We start from the raw sequence: 17773 nt of genomic DNA, 5'->3' as shown, positions 1-17773 counted from the left end.
TGATGAGATGTAAACATCTTCATCATTTTGTTTTCATTTCAAATACATCTATTAAAGGTTTGTTTCAGGCCCCGTTTACACTAGTGCGTTTTAGTTTTAAAACGGCGTTGTAGAATGAAAACGTTCCGCGTCCACACCCGCGTTTTACCCAGCGTTTCTGAACTGCTCTCCGTCCACACCAAAATGCTGAAAACGCACATCACGTGACCACACACACACTCTCGGGCAAGCGCTCCAGCATTTCTACCCAGATGAGAGCTCTGCTTGTCGGACTGCTCATCACGCATCTCCCGCGGGATCTAATCTCACTATATTTGCTAAACGTGATATTTCATTCATGTTGTTGTCTTTATCTAACGACATAGGCCAATTCCCTGACTTTGGTCATTGGAATCTATTAAGTTACTTGTTCACGGGTAACATGTTTTGGTTAAGCGCAAAGATAAGTTAATGATTAATCCAGGTACATTGACTGATTGCTTGCCTTTATTTCCTACAATATATAAACTTATTGTATGTTATACTTTTATAATTATCGATTATTAAAACTGATATTCAGCAAAAGAGAGACTGCGTTTCGTATTTTCACTGAAATTGAAAGGAGGCAGTTGTTATCGTCTCCGTTTTGTTATAAATATCCACACAGTGAAGATGACGCTCATATATGCAGCACGACGCCTCAACATTTCTGCTGTCTGTTAAGTTGCTAATATTAAAATGAAAATAGGCAGTTCCTTAAATCATGTTTACATTTTATTGTTGAGAAAGTGAAACAACGTAGCCAAGGTGATGTGAATGAAGTTATAAAGTACACTGTTCCCTGTGAAGATTTACCCGTGTCCTCGGTATAGTCTGTTTTCCATATCAAACTGAGAAGAAGAGACTGCAGCATTGATCAAACTTGCGAAGTCTGAACTTACAAGAAGAGGATGCGAGACTGAACTGTGTGTGGGCTACTTAATATTGAGGAAAAGCCCCAATCAGATAGGCGAACGTTTGCAGCCCCGCCTCCGTTTTCAGATGTCTCCGTCTTTCCCCATCCACACTGAGACGGAGCAGCAGCGTTTTAGAATGAAAACGGCCTCTCCAGCGTTTTCAAAAAGCTCCGTTTTTGGCGCTCGAGAACTCCGGCGTAGTGTGGACGGATGGCGTAACCGTAGCAAAACTTGTGCGTTTTCAAACTAAAACGCACTAGTGTAAACGGGGCCTCAGTCTGTTAGTTTTAAAGGGCACCTATTTTACCCCCTTTTCATGATGTAAGATAAGTCTTTTGTGTCTCCAAAATGTGTCTGTAAAGTTTCAGCTCAAAATACCCATCAGATTATTGATTTTCCCTGCTAAAAAATCCAGCTTAAACCAGCCTAGGCTGGTTGGCTGGTTTTAGCTGGTCAACCAGGCTGGTTTTAGAGGGGTTTTGGCCACTTCCAGGCTGGTTTCCAGCCATTTCCAGCCTGGTCTTAGCTGGTCAGGCTGGAAAATGACCAGCTAAATCCAGCAAAAACCCGCTTGACCAGCCTGGTTTAAGCTGGACATAGCTGTTTTGGCTGGGCTCCCAGCTTGGCTAGGATGGTCAAGCAGGTTTTAGCTGGTCATCTCCCAGCCTAGGCTGGTTTAAGCTGGATTTTTCAGCAGGGTTACCTTTCTTAGGGTGCTTTCACACCTGTGAATCGATTCATTTGTTCCGGAAAAGGGATTAAAGTTGTTACATTGTTGCTCTTTGTTCTTGGTGCGGTTTGCTTTCACATGGCAAAGTTTCTAAACGGACCAAAATAGCTAAAACAAGTCACGGTCAAGTCATTGGTCAGTGTTTCAGGGTTTATATTGCAGAGTCCCGTTCAGCTGCCATGCGTCCTTATTTTAATTTATGACGATGAACAATAAGACGTTATAAGCAAAAAGCTAAGGCACTAAACTTTTGGCAAAAAACAAATCCCCTGACTCCAGTGGATAAAAGCTGTTGGCAGATTTTAGGGTAACAGTAGTGTTAACTGCACAGGACTTTTAAAATCTACTCTCGACTAGCATGAAAATAAATTTGTTTTTGATAAAATTCTCGGAAGGATGACTATTAATGCCAATGAGTTTTGAAATGCCCCTGCACAAGCAATTCAGGAATGATCTTTTGAAAGATACAGGCTATTTCAAAACACTCAGGCCAGGTCATCTGCACACATCCAGCCCTGCAGAGGAACATTCCAGGAAAACACCAGCAGATTACAGGAAAACCCTGCCTCTGTCTGAACTAAAGCTTGTGAGTCAGCAATCCAGGCGAGGGGAAAAGGCAGTCGGTTACAGAGAAAGGAAAAAGATCAAACCTGCAGTGTTTGTGCAGTGGAGCTGATCTTCAGCGGGTCGTCGTATTGACATTCATATAAAGCTGAAATGAATAAGTGTTAATCTAATCTACAACCACACCAGCTTTCTACCACTGCTATGCTGTCTGACATGCTGTTCCATTGCATCTGATATATATCCATATGAAGATGTCACCACAACCAGCCCATATAATCAATTTTCTGAAACACTTACATACATACATACATACATACATACATACATACATACATACATACATACATACAGTTGAAGTCAGAATTATTAGCACCCTTTGAATTTTCTTTTTTAGATATTTCCCAAATTATGTTTAACAGAGCAAGGATATTTTCACAGTATGTCTGATAATATTTTCTCTTCTGGAGAAAGTCTTATTTGTTTTATTTTGGCTAGAATAAAAGCAGTTTTGAATTTTTTAAACACCATTTTAGGGACAAAATTATTAGCCCCTTTGAGCTATATTTAAGCTCTCTCTCTCTCTCTCTCTCTCTCTCTCTCTGTGTGTATATATATATATATATATATATATATATATATATATATATATATATATATATATATATATATATATATATATACATACACATATATACATATTATATTTATACAGAACAAACCATCATTATACAATAACTTGCCTAATTACCGTAATCTGCCTAGTAAACCTAATAAACCTAGTTACCTAGTTAAGCCTTTAAATGTCACTTTAAGCTGTTTAGAAGTGTCGAAAAATATCTAGTAAAATAGTATTTACTGTCATCATAGCAAATAAAAAAAATCAGTTATTAAAGATGAGTAAATAAAACTATTACGTTTAGAAATGCGTTGAAAAAAACTGCTCTCTGTTAAACAGAAATTGGGGAAGAAATAAACAAGTGGTCTAATAATTCAGGGGGGCTAATAATTCTGACTTCAACTGTATGCATGTTTGTGTGTGTGTACTCACACACACACACACACACACACACACACACAAACACACACACACACACACACACTCACTCACTCACTCACTCACTCACTCACTCACTCACACATATATATATATACACATGTGGCTGTTGTTCCATTATTCAAGTGGATGCTGCACACTGGTGGTGGTGTGGAGAGACCCCCCTCATGATTGTGATGTGCTTTGGGTGTATGGCCATACACTATACATGCACTATACAAATACACATTACATTACATAATTCTAAATTGTAAATATTATGTTTTATTCAGCTATTTCACATATTTTTCAACTAAAGGTTTTATTTCTTTGTCAAATATGCTGTTGTTCATTTAAAACATTTTGTGTTTTATTACTTAGAATGTTTAAAATGTAAGTGAGAATTTTTCAAAAACAAAACTGAAAATGTAAGAAATAATTGTTTATTATGTTGTCAACATGTTGCGATTTGAGTAGTTTTTTAGTATTTAGTCAAGTAATTAATTTACCAATTGAGTAACTAAATTTCTTTTCAGACAAAGTAATTAAGTATTTTTTAATAAAATTGTAATTAATACTTAATCATTTTTTAAAGTAACTTACCCAACACTGCCTGTGCAACATACAGTACGGATGTTTGTTTTTGCTTAAGGCTCACATATTATTGTTTTTTTTTTTTTTATGATCTTTCATTTTCTTTTTTTATGCTGTCTGACACCACACACATTGTAGAACACTCTGTATGAATAAAGGTGACTTAACTTGTTTTGGTGGAGTCAGGACCACTTGGTAGCTGTTTCTGGATAAACTGTCTGCTCCTCTGCCTGTAAATGACTGCAGAATCTGCTCCTTTTGTAATTTGATGTAGGAAATCCTCCACCGGAGGAAAAGCTACTTGATCTCACAAGTTCATTTCAGAAAAGGATATCCTGCTATCTACAATTTATGAGTAAATACAGCCAAAACAAAAATCCAATTAGGCATCCTTAATCCATTTGGGACTTGGGTTTATTTTAGAACAAAATTTTCCCACTTCATAAAGCAGCCCACTGATATGTATAATAGTAGTTAACTTTTAGATACAACTTGTTCGATCTAAAAAAATGTAAATACATTTTTTTAAATTAAATTATAAAATGTTTCATTTGTATTGCAAATGTACTACAAGTGAACCCTTCACAACAAAGAGGCTTCGGCAGGGCCCATGCTGGCTTTTTGCAGGCACAGTACTACGGCCAGTTCATGCCAAACCTAAGAAGATCAGGTATAGACTTCACTGTGGGCTCTGTGTGAGACGCCCATACCAGCAGACAGCCTAGAAAACTATATATACACTAAAAATATCCATGAAATAGCAGTTTTTCGTATTTTATTATTCAAGTTTTTGTTCATTTTATTTTTTTCACCATTTATTTATGCATTTTGGTACGCCAGTCTTTCTTTTTACAACTTTCAACCTTGAAAAGTTTGAAAAAGTGACTTTTATTAGCATTTTTGGTAGTATATAGTGATCTATTGTCTGGGTTGGTGTTAAATATTACAGTACAAAAACATGTAATAAACTCAGTAAATTTTCTGTTATTTACAGACATATTTCTCCAAACATTATTTCAAAAGTACTAAAATGTCAACAAGTCACTTTTTAGAGTTGAATTTTCAATATGAAATGTCGACAAAGCAGCGATTAAGCTCCCATAATGCAATTCACAAACAGAAATAAACAGAATTATTTATAACAGAATATAAGATAATTATTTATTTCTTTATTTTTATTCATGATTTTTTTTTTTTTGGTAAAGAATTATTACAGAAGCCAGTAAAATAAACCACAAGCCACAAGTATTCATAATAATAATTGATTATTCTTTTTAAATATATGTTGATCAAAAGAGTCAAGCAACTTTTACCTAAAACTACATAAGAATACTTCACTTAAATTCTAAGTTTATACACAGTTAATGCATAAAGTACATTACTGAGACGAATACAAAACATGCTAATAAGACAACTTCAACTCATCGACGTTGCATGTGTTACATCATTTTTGAAAACCATTTGTCATGACGGAGTAATTTTGAGAGAAAATGTATAAATATTAATTATAAATAATTATTATTTTTATAAATAAATATAAATAATTAATTCTACAAAAGATTACAAATCATACAGTAGCCATATGATTCTACAAGATAATCAGGTAAGATAATACGCGTTTAATTTTGTCAAAATCATTTATTTCAATTGAAAAAAAAATCAAATTAAGGTTACGGTGCCAATATTATGCCAGTGTGTTGCAGTTAAGCATTTTACTGGTTTCATTGGTAAAATAACAGGATGATTTAAGGTTGCTTAGAAAGGTTGTTACTAGAGAGACCAAGCTTCAGCTTACAGCTTAATTCACCAAAGTCATTACACCATCATATATATATATATATATATATATATATATATATATATATATATATATATATATATATATATATATATATGATGGTGTAATGACTTTGGATATATATATATTTAAATATATTACATGCTAGGAACATTTAATTCATACCACCCATGTACTTACAACAGGCTAATATGAGCTAGCAATATGAAATTCATGAGTCCTTCTGATAAAATAAAAAACATACTAGAATCTTGCTAATTTGTGTTGCAGACATGCTAATTAATGATAGATTCATGTTGGTAACATTCTCATTCGAGCAAATAGACACTGAATTAGCCTATATTAGGAAGGATTTACATGTATTCATATGTGCCAATCCCTTAACCCTTCAGAATAAAATGCATTGTGATGCCAAACAACTTACCTTTGCAAAGAATCATGCAGGCCCAATTAAGGTGTCCATCACCATGCTGGTTTTAGCTGGATTTGGCTGGTAATTTCCCAGCCTGACCAGCTAAGACCAGGCTGGAAATGGCTAGAAACCAGCCTGGAAATGGCCAAAACCCCTCTAAAACCAGGCTGGTCAACCAGCTAAAACCAGCCAACCAGCCTAAGCTGGTTTAAGCTGGATTTTTCAGTAGGGTTTCCATTCCTTTTTTTCTGAAGGTCCTTTTTCCAAGTCGCCATAATTGAGCACTTCAGTTTAGAACGACAAAACAACATGGGGGCCATGATTGGTGCAATATCCAGTTTGTAATGCACCACATGTGTAACATGACATGCTGGCCAACTAATTCAGCTAGCCACATGCTGATTTCTACTAAACATGGTAAGTTCTAACCTTATTATGCTTATAAATGTGTTGAAAAAATCTTCTCTCCGCTAAACAGAAATTGGGGAAATAAATAAACAAGGGTACTTCAAAAATTCTGACTTCAATTGTAGATATATTTCAGAAATTAGATGGTGATGAAGAGAATACTTCTGAAATGTCAAAGATGTTTTTTAGATCCAGAGTGCCCTGCTGAAAAATACTGCTTAAACCAGCCTAGGCTGGTTGGCTGGTTTTAGCTGGTCGACCAGCCTGGTTTTAGAGGGGTTTTGGCCACTTTCAGGCTGGTTTCCAGCCATTTCCAGCCTGGTCTTAGCTGGTCAGGCTAGAAAGTAACCAGCTAGAACCATCTAAAACCAGCTTGACCATCCTGGTTTAAGCTAGACATAGCTGGTTTTGGCTGGGCTCCCAGCCTGGCTAGGCTGGTCAAGTTGGTTTTAGCAGGTCATCTCCCAGCCTGTCCAGCTAGCGGCTGGAAACCAGTCTGGAAGTGGCCAAAACCCCTCTAAAACCAGGCTAATCGACCAGCTAAAACCAGCCAACCATCCTAGGCTGGTTTTTCAGCAGGGTGTGCAGTTGCCACATCTGCCGGCAGGGAGAACTGTGCCAACCGGTGTCCAGACATTTTATCCTACCCATCAGATAATGCTAGCAACACTGTAATTAAATGTTTCTGAGGTTGGGATTAGTGATTATGTGGGTTAAGGCGATATTACAGCTTCATAACACACTTCTCCACATTAAAATTTACACTGGTAGCAAAATCTGATGGGTAGCACATTGCGTCATCAAAATCTGCTACCTACTTTTTGAATGGGAGGTAGGAAAATCTAACAAGGCAAGACAAATCGACAGAACACCGGCTGCAGCCTTGATGTTTTTCTTTTCATATTTCATCATATGGTTATTTCTGTTGCTTCATCATAGCGGAATAACACTGCGCAATCTTTTATTATGAATATTATTCTTGAGATGACTTTAGGGATGCGGTTCTGTCATCATTCACTCATGTTATTTCAAACATACAATTTTTTTTTTTTTTTTTACGAAAAAAAGAAGCTTGATTTCTCCACTGAAGGTCTGTTCAGCCAGAACTTAAGCCACAGTTCAATGTCTAAAAGTTGTCAGTTCATTCTTCCACATATGTTATTTTAAAAAAAAATGAAAAATACAATTCATGCAATTCTCCATATAGGTTACTCACCTCTAAATCAGAGTAACTGCTTGCTTATGAGCATCATGAAGCATGATGGTAGCCTACTGTGTCATACTAAACGGGAGTGCAAGTTTCAAGAAATGATTATTGCAAAAGAAACCACAAACTGATGCACACAGAATTGAACTAATTCCCATAAACTCCATATCATGATAACAAAACTGATCTATTCTACTATAAAATTAAATATAAATCCACATTCCAAATCAAATTTTGTTTACCCTCAATTATATTAGTATATAAGCCTATTACTTATATTTCAGAGATGCACTTTCATTGACCATCGTGTGTGTTATCATGTTCATAAATATAAGACAGAAGGCAAAATGTGTTGAACAGCTATAGCATGTGAAATAAACCCTGAACCGACACCGGCTTGAATTATTAAAAACATGTTGAGTTCACATTACATCAATTTTATTGTACATCGATTAGTGTCACATAACAATGTTCATGTAATGTTGGTATCAATGCATTCACTTGTATAATTGCATATGTAAATACCCATAACCACCTTATGTTTACAATGTTATCATTGTCAAACGTGTATAAGATTGTATAAAACCTTTAATTTCAAAACATATTTAGCATATAAGTGACTTCCCTGATCCTAAGAGTTCCCTGATCCTGATTTATTTATTTAGGACATTCACACTGCTACCATGATCAACACAGTGCATCTTAAACCATTAAAATCATGTGTACAGAATAGCAGAGTTTAAGCACAGCTCAATAAAAATATCATAACCATAATGTGTATTAATTCAAAATCATATATATATATGTGTGTGCGTGTGTGCATGTGTATATATCATTTATTCATTTTCTTTTCGGCTTAGTCCCTTTATCAATCTGGGGTCACCAAAGCAGAATGAACCATCAACTTATCCAGCATATGTTTTACGCAGCGGATGCCCTTCCGGCTGCAACCCATCTCTGGGAAACATCCATACACACTCATACACTATGGAGCATTTAGCCTACCCAATTCACCTGTATCGCATGTCTTTGGACTGTGGGGGAAACCGGAGCAACCGGAGGAAATCCACGCGGACGCTGGAAGAACATGCAAACTCCACACAGAAACGCCAACTGACCCAGCCGAGGCTCGAACCATGGAAGTTCTTGCTATGAGGCAACAGCACTACCTTTGGTCACTTGTGCCAATGACAAACATCAGTTTTAATGCTGCCAGCAGTGAAAATGTTGGGCTATGGACAACATGAAACATGTATTGTTCTCTGATGAGTTCACCTTCAATGTCTTACCCACAAATGGGACAGTCACAGTGTGGAGAATCCCCAAGAAGCATACCAACCAGACTGTTGCATGCTCAGGGTAAAGAATGGGGGTGTATCAATGATGGTTTGGGCAGTAATATCATGACATTTCCTAGGCCAATACTTGTGCTGTATGTGCACATCACTGCCAAGGATTACCCAACCATTCTGGAGGAAAATGTGCACCCAGTGGTTCAAGCATTGTATGCTGAAGACAGTGCCATGCATCAGGATGATAATGCAGCAATACACACTGCTAGACTGGTGACATAGTGGTCTGATGAACAAAAGTATAGTTGAACATGGCCAGCACATTTACCAGAGCTAAATATTATTAAGCCACTTAAAACACTTACTTTAGGATTATTAATGTTGATGACATTTTATCGCGATTCGATATAATATTGTTTATCGGCCCAGCCCTAGGCTGATACAATAATTATTCATAATTATTATCTTATAATTACATAAGTTATCAAATTAAAATCTGTATCAGCCAATGTTTTTTTTTTCTCTATCAACTAATATATTATATTTATATATTATAAAAATATAATTTTTGTTACTGAGAATTGGTAAAAGCAAAAAAAAAAAGTGGGCTGATACAAATTTAGAAAAAAATAATAATATTGGCTACTACGCCCACACGAGTGGAAAGCAGAGGACTACAGTTTGACAAATATTGCAGCTGTTGGACAACATAATGAACTTTTAAGGCTTTTTCAGGCGAGAATGTAATTTAGATTGCAACTATGCAGTTTATTTCGAAGGATAGTGCCTATTTTAAATGTTCTTAATTTCGGAAATTTAGCACATCGGCGGCTATCAGCCTATCATACTGAGCAGAGTAAAGACGGTTGACATTCTGCCACAAGATTGCAACAGAGACTGCATAATAAGTCCTTAGGGGAGAGACAGGATTTTCTAAGCATACATTTCAAACTACAACTAAACAAATCATTACAGAACAGAATAATATATATATACATATATATATATATATATATATATATATATATACACATATATATATATATATATATATATATATATATATATATATATATATATATATATATATATATATATATATATATATATATATATTAGTTCTTATTATTTTTTTGTATTTGTATTTGTATTTATTATGTTTTGGAGGAGCGAGTGAGGAAACATTTTCCCCCATCAGCATCACGAAGTGACCTGGTCACTATTCTACAAGAAGAATGACTCAAAATCCCTCTGGCCACTGTGCAGGACTTGTATCTGTCTTTCCCAAGATGAATTGTTGCTGTATTGACTGCAAAAGCAGGACCTACACCATACTAATGGATTATTGTGGTCTAAAACCAGGCTTTCATTGTACCCTGTACATCCAATTTGTGTGACAAATGCACACAATTATTATCTGGAAAAATCTGTCATTTTCCTGAAAAGGCCTCGGATGGTGTACAGAGCATATTGGCTCTTATTATTTACAACATTTACATTTCTGAGTGACACAAGCGATCTAAAACCCATCCTGAATGTAAGTTTGAGAGTTATTGAACCGCCACAGATGTGCTTTTTTCAGAAAGCACCATGAATATGATGTGGCAGCTAAAAATGTAGCATCATCATTTACAGTACTTTTTATTTACCATTAACTAGTGCCTATTCGTTTAAAAGGTGGGCTGGCTAAAACATAACATCACAATTTTTTTGGCCAATCTGTGAACAGTTTGTTTAGAAAATTCAAAAGGATTCACTCAAAGGATTCAGTACAGGGAAAATAATATCTAGTGACATTTACACACGCTAAAAAAACGTTGAGTTATTTATTTAACCCAATGGTTGAGTTAAACATGCTTTGTTGGGTTATTTTTAAGCTTTATTATGTTTTTTATTAAAACTTTGTTTTTTATATCCATTTCACCATCCAAGACTATCTTTTAGAAGCGTTTGGATGTGGTTCAAATGTACTGTACATTGTGGACACTGAGTGGAGCCTGCTGCAGCTGCTGGACAGCCTCTACAGCATACAAAGCTCCATATTCTGCTCCATCAACAGAGGATTTTCTGCTTGCACAGTTTATAACTGTCTGCACTTTGTTCTGTTTCTTCATTGTTTGTGATTCTTGATTTATTTTAACAAAAGTGTCTGGAATTAAAATGTAATGGAATGAAGCCTTTTCAATATTTAAAAAAAATGTATGTTTTTTTTTTTATTTACCCAGCCATAACTATAAAAATAACAGTAGTATTATTAATTAAACTATTTTAACAGAGCACTCCTGAAAGCCTTTCTACCATTCGGACACAAAATGAATGCTTATATAATGTTCAAGATAATAATGAACACAAGAGCTACTCTGTGCTGTAATGTCAATGTGTTTGAGATTAATTCAAACTATAATCCTACATATCAATATCTATATAAACTATATTCTCAAATATACTTAAAATCGAATTGATATAACCAGGGCCGGCCCGTGGCATAGGCAGTATAGGCAAATGCTAAGGGCGCTGTACATCCAGGGGGCGCCAGAAATGAGCGCAGTTAAGTTGGTTTTGTTTTCAAAATTCCTGACACACATTCAGTGATAGATGGCAATAACTCAAAAACCTCTTACCCTAAAAAGATCTAAAGTGTGTTTCCTACAAAAAGACAAAGCTGGTTATGTTTCACAGCTGTCTTTTTCTTTTTTTCCGCTCGATATTACGAGCACTGCTCTGTTTAGCCTGGGATATGCGTTTAGCCGGGAGAGCTGAGCTCGCGCAGAGTGGAGCTCTCCGTAAGGGACCGTCGGAAAAGTGCTTCTTTTTTTTTTTTTTTTTTTTTTGCTCTATTCTGCTTGTTTTATTTTAAACACAACTAATTTTCTCTTAAATGAGCACAACAGTTACTAGAGTAGTCGAATGCTTCATTCATTCATTCCTTATAGATCTGTGAATTCTTACATTAACACCTCTGTTATCAAACAAAACACAATGAGAGATTCATTTGCTGCTCTTCACTAAATAGCAAATACAATTAAAAGTTAAATAGATTTTATTGTCAATATTTTCTATTGTTTGCTATGTATTCTATCATTTGAAGCTATTTGTTGTCCCATATTTTAACATCCCAACGTTGATAGATATGACATAACATTGCTAATCATTAAATAGCTATAGTGCTATCTGTTAGTTTTACGTCAGCTAATGTTATGGAAGGGCATAGATGTTTTGGAAAATAGTAATAGTAATGTAACTACCCCCATCACTCCTTCCTTAAGCAATTGTGTAAATATTAGATCTATTCAGCAATAATGTTAATTGCATTGGCATATTTATCTGACGTTTTCCCAGCTTGTAGTAGTTGATCAAAAAGATGTTTAGTTTCTTTTGACTTTACACTAGCAGTGGAATTTACTGCAATGTGACGGGGCGCCACCTGAAATCTTGCCCAGGGCGCCAAATTGGTTAGGGCCGGGCCTGGATATAACTAAAAAGCAAGGGTTATCCGATGCAGTTCACTTAATGGCCACCGGTGTCGCTAATAACAAGCATTTCTGAAGTACACCAGAAACTGGTGAACATACACCAGTTTAACTCATTCACTCCTGTAACAAAATTTTTGAAGATTAAAATCTGATTCTCATTAATAAATATGTAGATGCCATACAGAATGATAATACACAGACTAATGCAAAGAATATAAGTCTATTAAGCATTAACAGAGGCATGAAAACACTACCTAATGCTCAAATTATATAACATAGGTTCATTATTAAACATTGCAATCATTTCTCCCACTTCTATTGAAGTGTATTTCTTACGATTATCTGTCTGGCATGATGAAGGACAGACAGGAGAAGGGAGTACCTGCCAGACAGTCTGTGTTTGCTGAAGCTTGAATCTCACTAAAGAGAGCTTGCTCTTTATTCCCAGAACTCCCCAAGCTCTGTTTCAGCTCTGCCAGTCGCTGTAAGATAACGTGCTTTTCCCTGCCTCTTATTATTCCTCGAAAATACAGCACTGCAGAGAGATGGCTCCTTCTGCAACAGGAGAAGCATGTGTTAAATGAAAATGAAAGACTTAAGCCCAATTTACAAATAAACGTCAAGTGATCTATCTGCGTAGCTTTTTACGTAAACATTTGTCAGTTAAGTTGCTAATGCATACATGTTTAGTTGTACGAAAATGTACGATTTTTAAAAGGACGTGTGGCACCGAACCATCAAACTTAAACACAACCGTCATTGGAGAATGAGCAAATTGGACAAAAATTTATTAATAAGATACAAAAAGCTATGAATTGACCTGTGATCACCCACCAGATTTCGCCAAGCGGCATAGAGATTTACATTAGATGTCGCCTATGCTATTGCTGTCTATTGAAAGGAATGTGTCAATAAAGCCGCCATTTTAGCACAGGGTAGGGCTCCTTTGAAATGAATGTAGGTCCAAGGTGAAGTGGAGGACTGGCCATCCAGAGCCATAGATATGTAAACATATATACATATACACTCACCGGCCACTTTATTAGGTACAGCCGTTCAACTGCTCGTTAATGCAAATTTCTAATCCGCCAATCACATGGCAGCAATTCAATGCATTTAGGCATGTAGACATGGTCAAGACAATCTGCTGCAGTTTAAATCGAGCATCAGAATGAGGAAGAAAGCTGATTTCAGTGACTTTGAATGTTTAAGGCAGTTTTAAAGTCAAAAGGGGGTCCAACCCGGTACTAGTAAGGTGTACCTAATAAAGTGGCCGGCGAGTATATCTATGATCAAGAGTTTTCCCAGTGGTCAGTATGCAAATATTTTTTTTCAATTATGAAAATTATAATTTTTCTATAACGATAGATAAATGACCGCATGGACATTGCTGACAGAGAGTGTGTTTGTTTGCATGGAAATGTATTATCCTCCCTACCTGTTGAATTTGATCTAATCCTGAAACACACCCCGTCTTCTACTTTCACTTCGATTTGTTTGTTTATGAATCTTCAAATTAAAAACCTTTTATTATGAAGATGTTATGAAGTTGTTTTCTAAAGGGCTGAAAATAACCACTTCAGTTTTCACTTCAATTAATGATAGAACATGTTGAATAGTCAGGATTTGACCTTGTTTAAGCAAAATAAAAGAACAGTCATGGCCAATTGATCTTTCTTCTTAAAAGGTAAATAGATTTGTATGTGTTGCTGGTTCGAGTCCCAGCCGGGTCATTTGGCATTTCTGTGTGGAGATTGCATGTTCTCCCCGTGCTTCCATGGGTTTTCCTCTGAGTGCTCCAGTTTCATCACAAAACAAGCTCTGGGGTATTAGTAATTTGTATAAACTAAATTGGAAATAGTGTATGAGTGTGTGTGTGCATCGGGGGTTTACGAGTTGCACTCATAAGTTGTAGCCTCAGTGCTGGGTTGCGGCTGGAAGGGCATCCACTGCATAAAGCAATTGCATAATTGGCTATTCATTTCAATGTGTCAACCCCTAATAAATAAAGGACAAGGCCGAAAGAAAGTCAGTGAGTGAGATTGGTGTGTCGTCACCCTAAATATGAAATGGAATGGCTTCTAATAATTGAGAGGTAGCAAATGCATCAAAAGTTAGAGGCAAATATACATGGTAAAGAAAAAGTGGAAGATGATAATTCCCCTAACCACATATTTTCACTATTCTTCGCTGAGATTGCTTCAGCAAAATGAAGTGCATCTTAATCAGGCATATGTTTTCTGTGGTGGATGCCCTTCCAGCTAAAACCCAGCACAGGAAAACACCCATGATCTCTTTCATTTCTACACACTCTCATATACTACGGCCAATATTTACTTATCCAATTCACTTATACCACATGTCTTTGGACTGTGGGAGAAACCAGTTCACTTGAAGGAAACCCACATGTACAGCGAGAGAACATGCAAACTCCATACATAAATGACAACTGGCCCAGCTGGGATTTAAACCAGCGACCATCTTGTTGTGAGGTAATAGTTTTACGTATTTCTTCACATATTTCCAGTAGGACAAAAAATACTGGAACCACTTTAGAACTGTCTGATAGACCACTCAATCTGCCTTTTTAGTGGCTAAGAAGATGTGGTTCAGCACTCTCAGAAGGGCATTCAGTAGTGTGGGCAGCCTTTAAACCAGCTTGAAAGTGCTTACTGAAGTAATTGGAAAACCCCAATTTTCCAAAACAGAGATAGGGCAGCAACATTTAAACTTCTGTAATTTGTCTGTGTTGCTCTTCAGTAACCCTTTCGAAATGCTAGTGGGCAGTGGGGTTTCTTAGCAAGTGTTTTGAGTTTACGCTGGAAATGCATGAGATGCTATGGAGTTAGTTCAAATTCATTCATTAATTTTCCTTGGGCCTAGTATCTAATATATCAGAGGTCACCACAGCAGAATGAATCGCCAACTATTCCAGCATAAGTTTTATGCAGCGGATGCCCTTCCAGTCACAACAAAGTACTGAACAACACCCATATACACTCACATTCACATTCACACACATACACTATTTAACTTATTTAAACTATTTAGCCAATTTAGCTTATTCAACTCACCTATAGCACATGTCTTTGGACTAAGGGAAAACAGAGCACCCGCAGGAATTCCACATGAACATGGAGAGAACATGCATACTTTACATAGAAATGCCAACTGGCCCAGTCAGGACTCAAACCAGCGATCGTCTTGCTGTGAGGCAACAGTGCTAACCCCTGAGCCACATGTCAGCGTGTAGTTTAAACGGGTGGGAACCGGCGATCATTCAACAACTTTGATCATAAAATTAACACAAAATAAAAATATCCATCCAGAGCTCCTCTGTGGGAATTAAGACCCATGGCACCTCAGGCCCCGCCCACAGTTATTACAGCTATACCAAGTTGACCAATCACAAAACTTGCACTTGCATCATAATGACCTGTAGTTACGTTTTTTGAGAGGTGTTAATCAAGGTCCACATAAGGACATGGCAAAGGCGACGCTGGACCTACCATGTGTACTCGACACATTACCTGACAAAAGTCTTGTCACCTATCCAAGTTTTACGGACAGCAAATAATAACTTGACTTCTAGTTGATCATTTGGTATCAGAAGGGCAAAGGCCTCTAGATTATGCTTATTTTACCCAAATTAAACATTCACTTCACTTATATAAATAGTGTACAGGATAGAATATAAAGTCATGGTGCAGTAAAAAACGAATTAATATTGTGTATGACTCCCATGAGCTTGGAGGACTGCCTCCATACATCTCTGCAATGACTCAAATCACTCATTAATAAAGTCATCTGATATGGCAAAGAAAGCGTTCTTGCAGGACTCCCAGAGTTCATCAAGATCCTTTGGATTCATCTCCAATGCCTTCTCCTCAATCTTACCCCAGACATGCTCAATAATGTTTAAGTCTGGTGACTGTGCTGGCCAATCCTGAAGCACCTTGATCCTATTTGCTTTCAGGAGCTTTGATGTGGAGGCCGAAGTATAAGAAGAAGCGCTATCCTGTTGAAGAATTTGCCCTCTCCTGTGGTTTGTAATGTAATGAGCAGCACAAATGTCTTGATACCTCAGGCTGTTGATGTTGCCATCCACTCTGCACATCTCTCGCACAACCCCATACTGAATGTAACCCCAAACCATGATTTTTCCCTCACCTAACTTGACTGATTTCTATAAAAATTTTGTCCATGTGGGTTCCAGTAGATCTTCTGCGGTATTTGTGATGATTGGGATGCAGTTCAACAGACGATTCATTAGAGAAATCCACCTTCTGCCACTTTTCCAAATGATCAACTAGAAGTCAAGTTTTTATTTGTTGCTCTACAACTGGGATCGACGATAAGACTTTTGTCAGGTAGTGTACAAGTATAAATTGACCTTTAAATTCACAACCACTGTAAACCTAAACAATATAATCTCACTCTCACCTGATGTCAGGATAGTTCTCAACCAGTGGCTTTAGGTTGTGTTTTACATCACTTTTTTTGCACCCAATGATCTGACTCAGATGGTTCCCAACTGAATGGAGCCAATCTAATGTAGAATGCTACAGAAAAAGTAAGGCAGATGTTAGAGAGTTGTGACCAGAAAAAAAGCACCAACGTTACAAATTGCTTAATAGGGATTGTACCATATCTTGGAAAATCTCTTTCAGTTCCTCCCACTGTTTTGTGATTTTAGCTGCAGCCGTCTCGTTCTTCCTGTTTTTGCACGAGTAGTTATTCTTCATCAGCTGAGACACGTATTCCTTCACCACGAAAAAGTGAACTTCATTCACAAAGGCCTAAAAGTGCCCAAACAAATGAAATAAAGAGAGAAACATTGATATATCGGAAAAAATATCAGTGTGTCTGTGTATATACATGAAATAGCTGCAGTCTCACCTGTCTATATTTTGGACTCATGTATTTGCTCTGCTCAGAAAGACTCTTGATTCTGGTGGCGAGCTGTGAAAAGTCTTCATCAAATGAAAACCATTTCCCTGTCATCTGTCTCCTGAGGAAGGGCTACAAACAAAAGCTCTTTGTTACTTAGCTAATTTTTTAAATACATTTGAACTGCATATTTAGAGACATCAATGCTTACTTTTATAACTTAGCTATTTAAAAGTTAATAATCATATAATTGTGTGTTATAATCTGAATGGCACTGTATATTAAAGGGTCACGAAACACCAAAACACATTTTTTGAGCTGTTGACAGTCGTATATGTGTCCCACACTGCTAAAAACACTATTAGGACACCTATATTTCACTAAAAAGTGTAAATTGGTTGTTTTTGCGTTATTTCAAGCAAATTCGTACTTCC

At 36.7% G+C, this 17773-nt stretch overlaps 1 protein-coding gene across 3 annotated transcripts in view; it reads right to left on the bottom strand.

Annotated features, from left to right (window-relative positions):
* Nucleotides 1–11782: 11782 nt before the first annotated feature.
* The window catches only part of exoc3l4 (exocyst complex component 3-like 4), a 28558-nt gene continuing 22567 nt past the window's right edge, over nucleotides 11783–17773 (bottom strand). For 2 of the 3 annotated variants that reach the window (XM_009307098.5, XM_073919674.1), the window contains exons 12-15: nucleotides 17349–17471; nucleotides 17096–17248; nucleotides 16893–17011; nucleotides 11783–13004 (exon numbers count right to left, since the gene is read on the bottom strand). In XM_009307098.5, the coding sequence (XP_009305373.1) occupies nucleotides 12788–13004; nucleotides 16893–17011; nucleotides 17096–17248; nucleotides 17349–17471 (612 nt within the window). In that variant the 3' untranslated portion in view covers nucleotides 11783–12787. The remainder of the gene's footprint in view (nucleotides 13005–16892; nucleotides 17012–17095; nucleotides 17249–17348; nucleotides 17472–17773) is intronic. The other variant, NM_001144794.1, reaches the window with a different exon arrangement.

The sequence above is a fragment of the Danio rerio genome, chromosome 13, assembly GCF_049306965.1.
Source record: "Danio rerio strain Tuebingen ecotype United States chromosome 13, GRCz12tu, whole genome shotgun sequence".
Taxonomy (NCBI): domain Eukaryota; kingdom Metazoa; phylum Chordata; class Actinopteri; order Cypriniformes; family Danionidae; genus Danio; species Danio rerio.
Note: the sequence above shows the minus strand (reverse complement) of the source record. Positions and strands in the feature narration are given on the sequence as shown.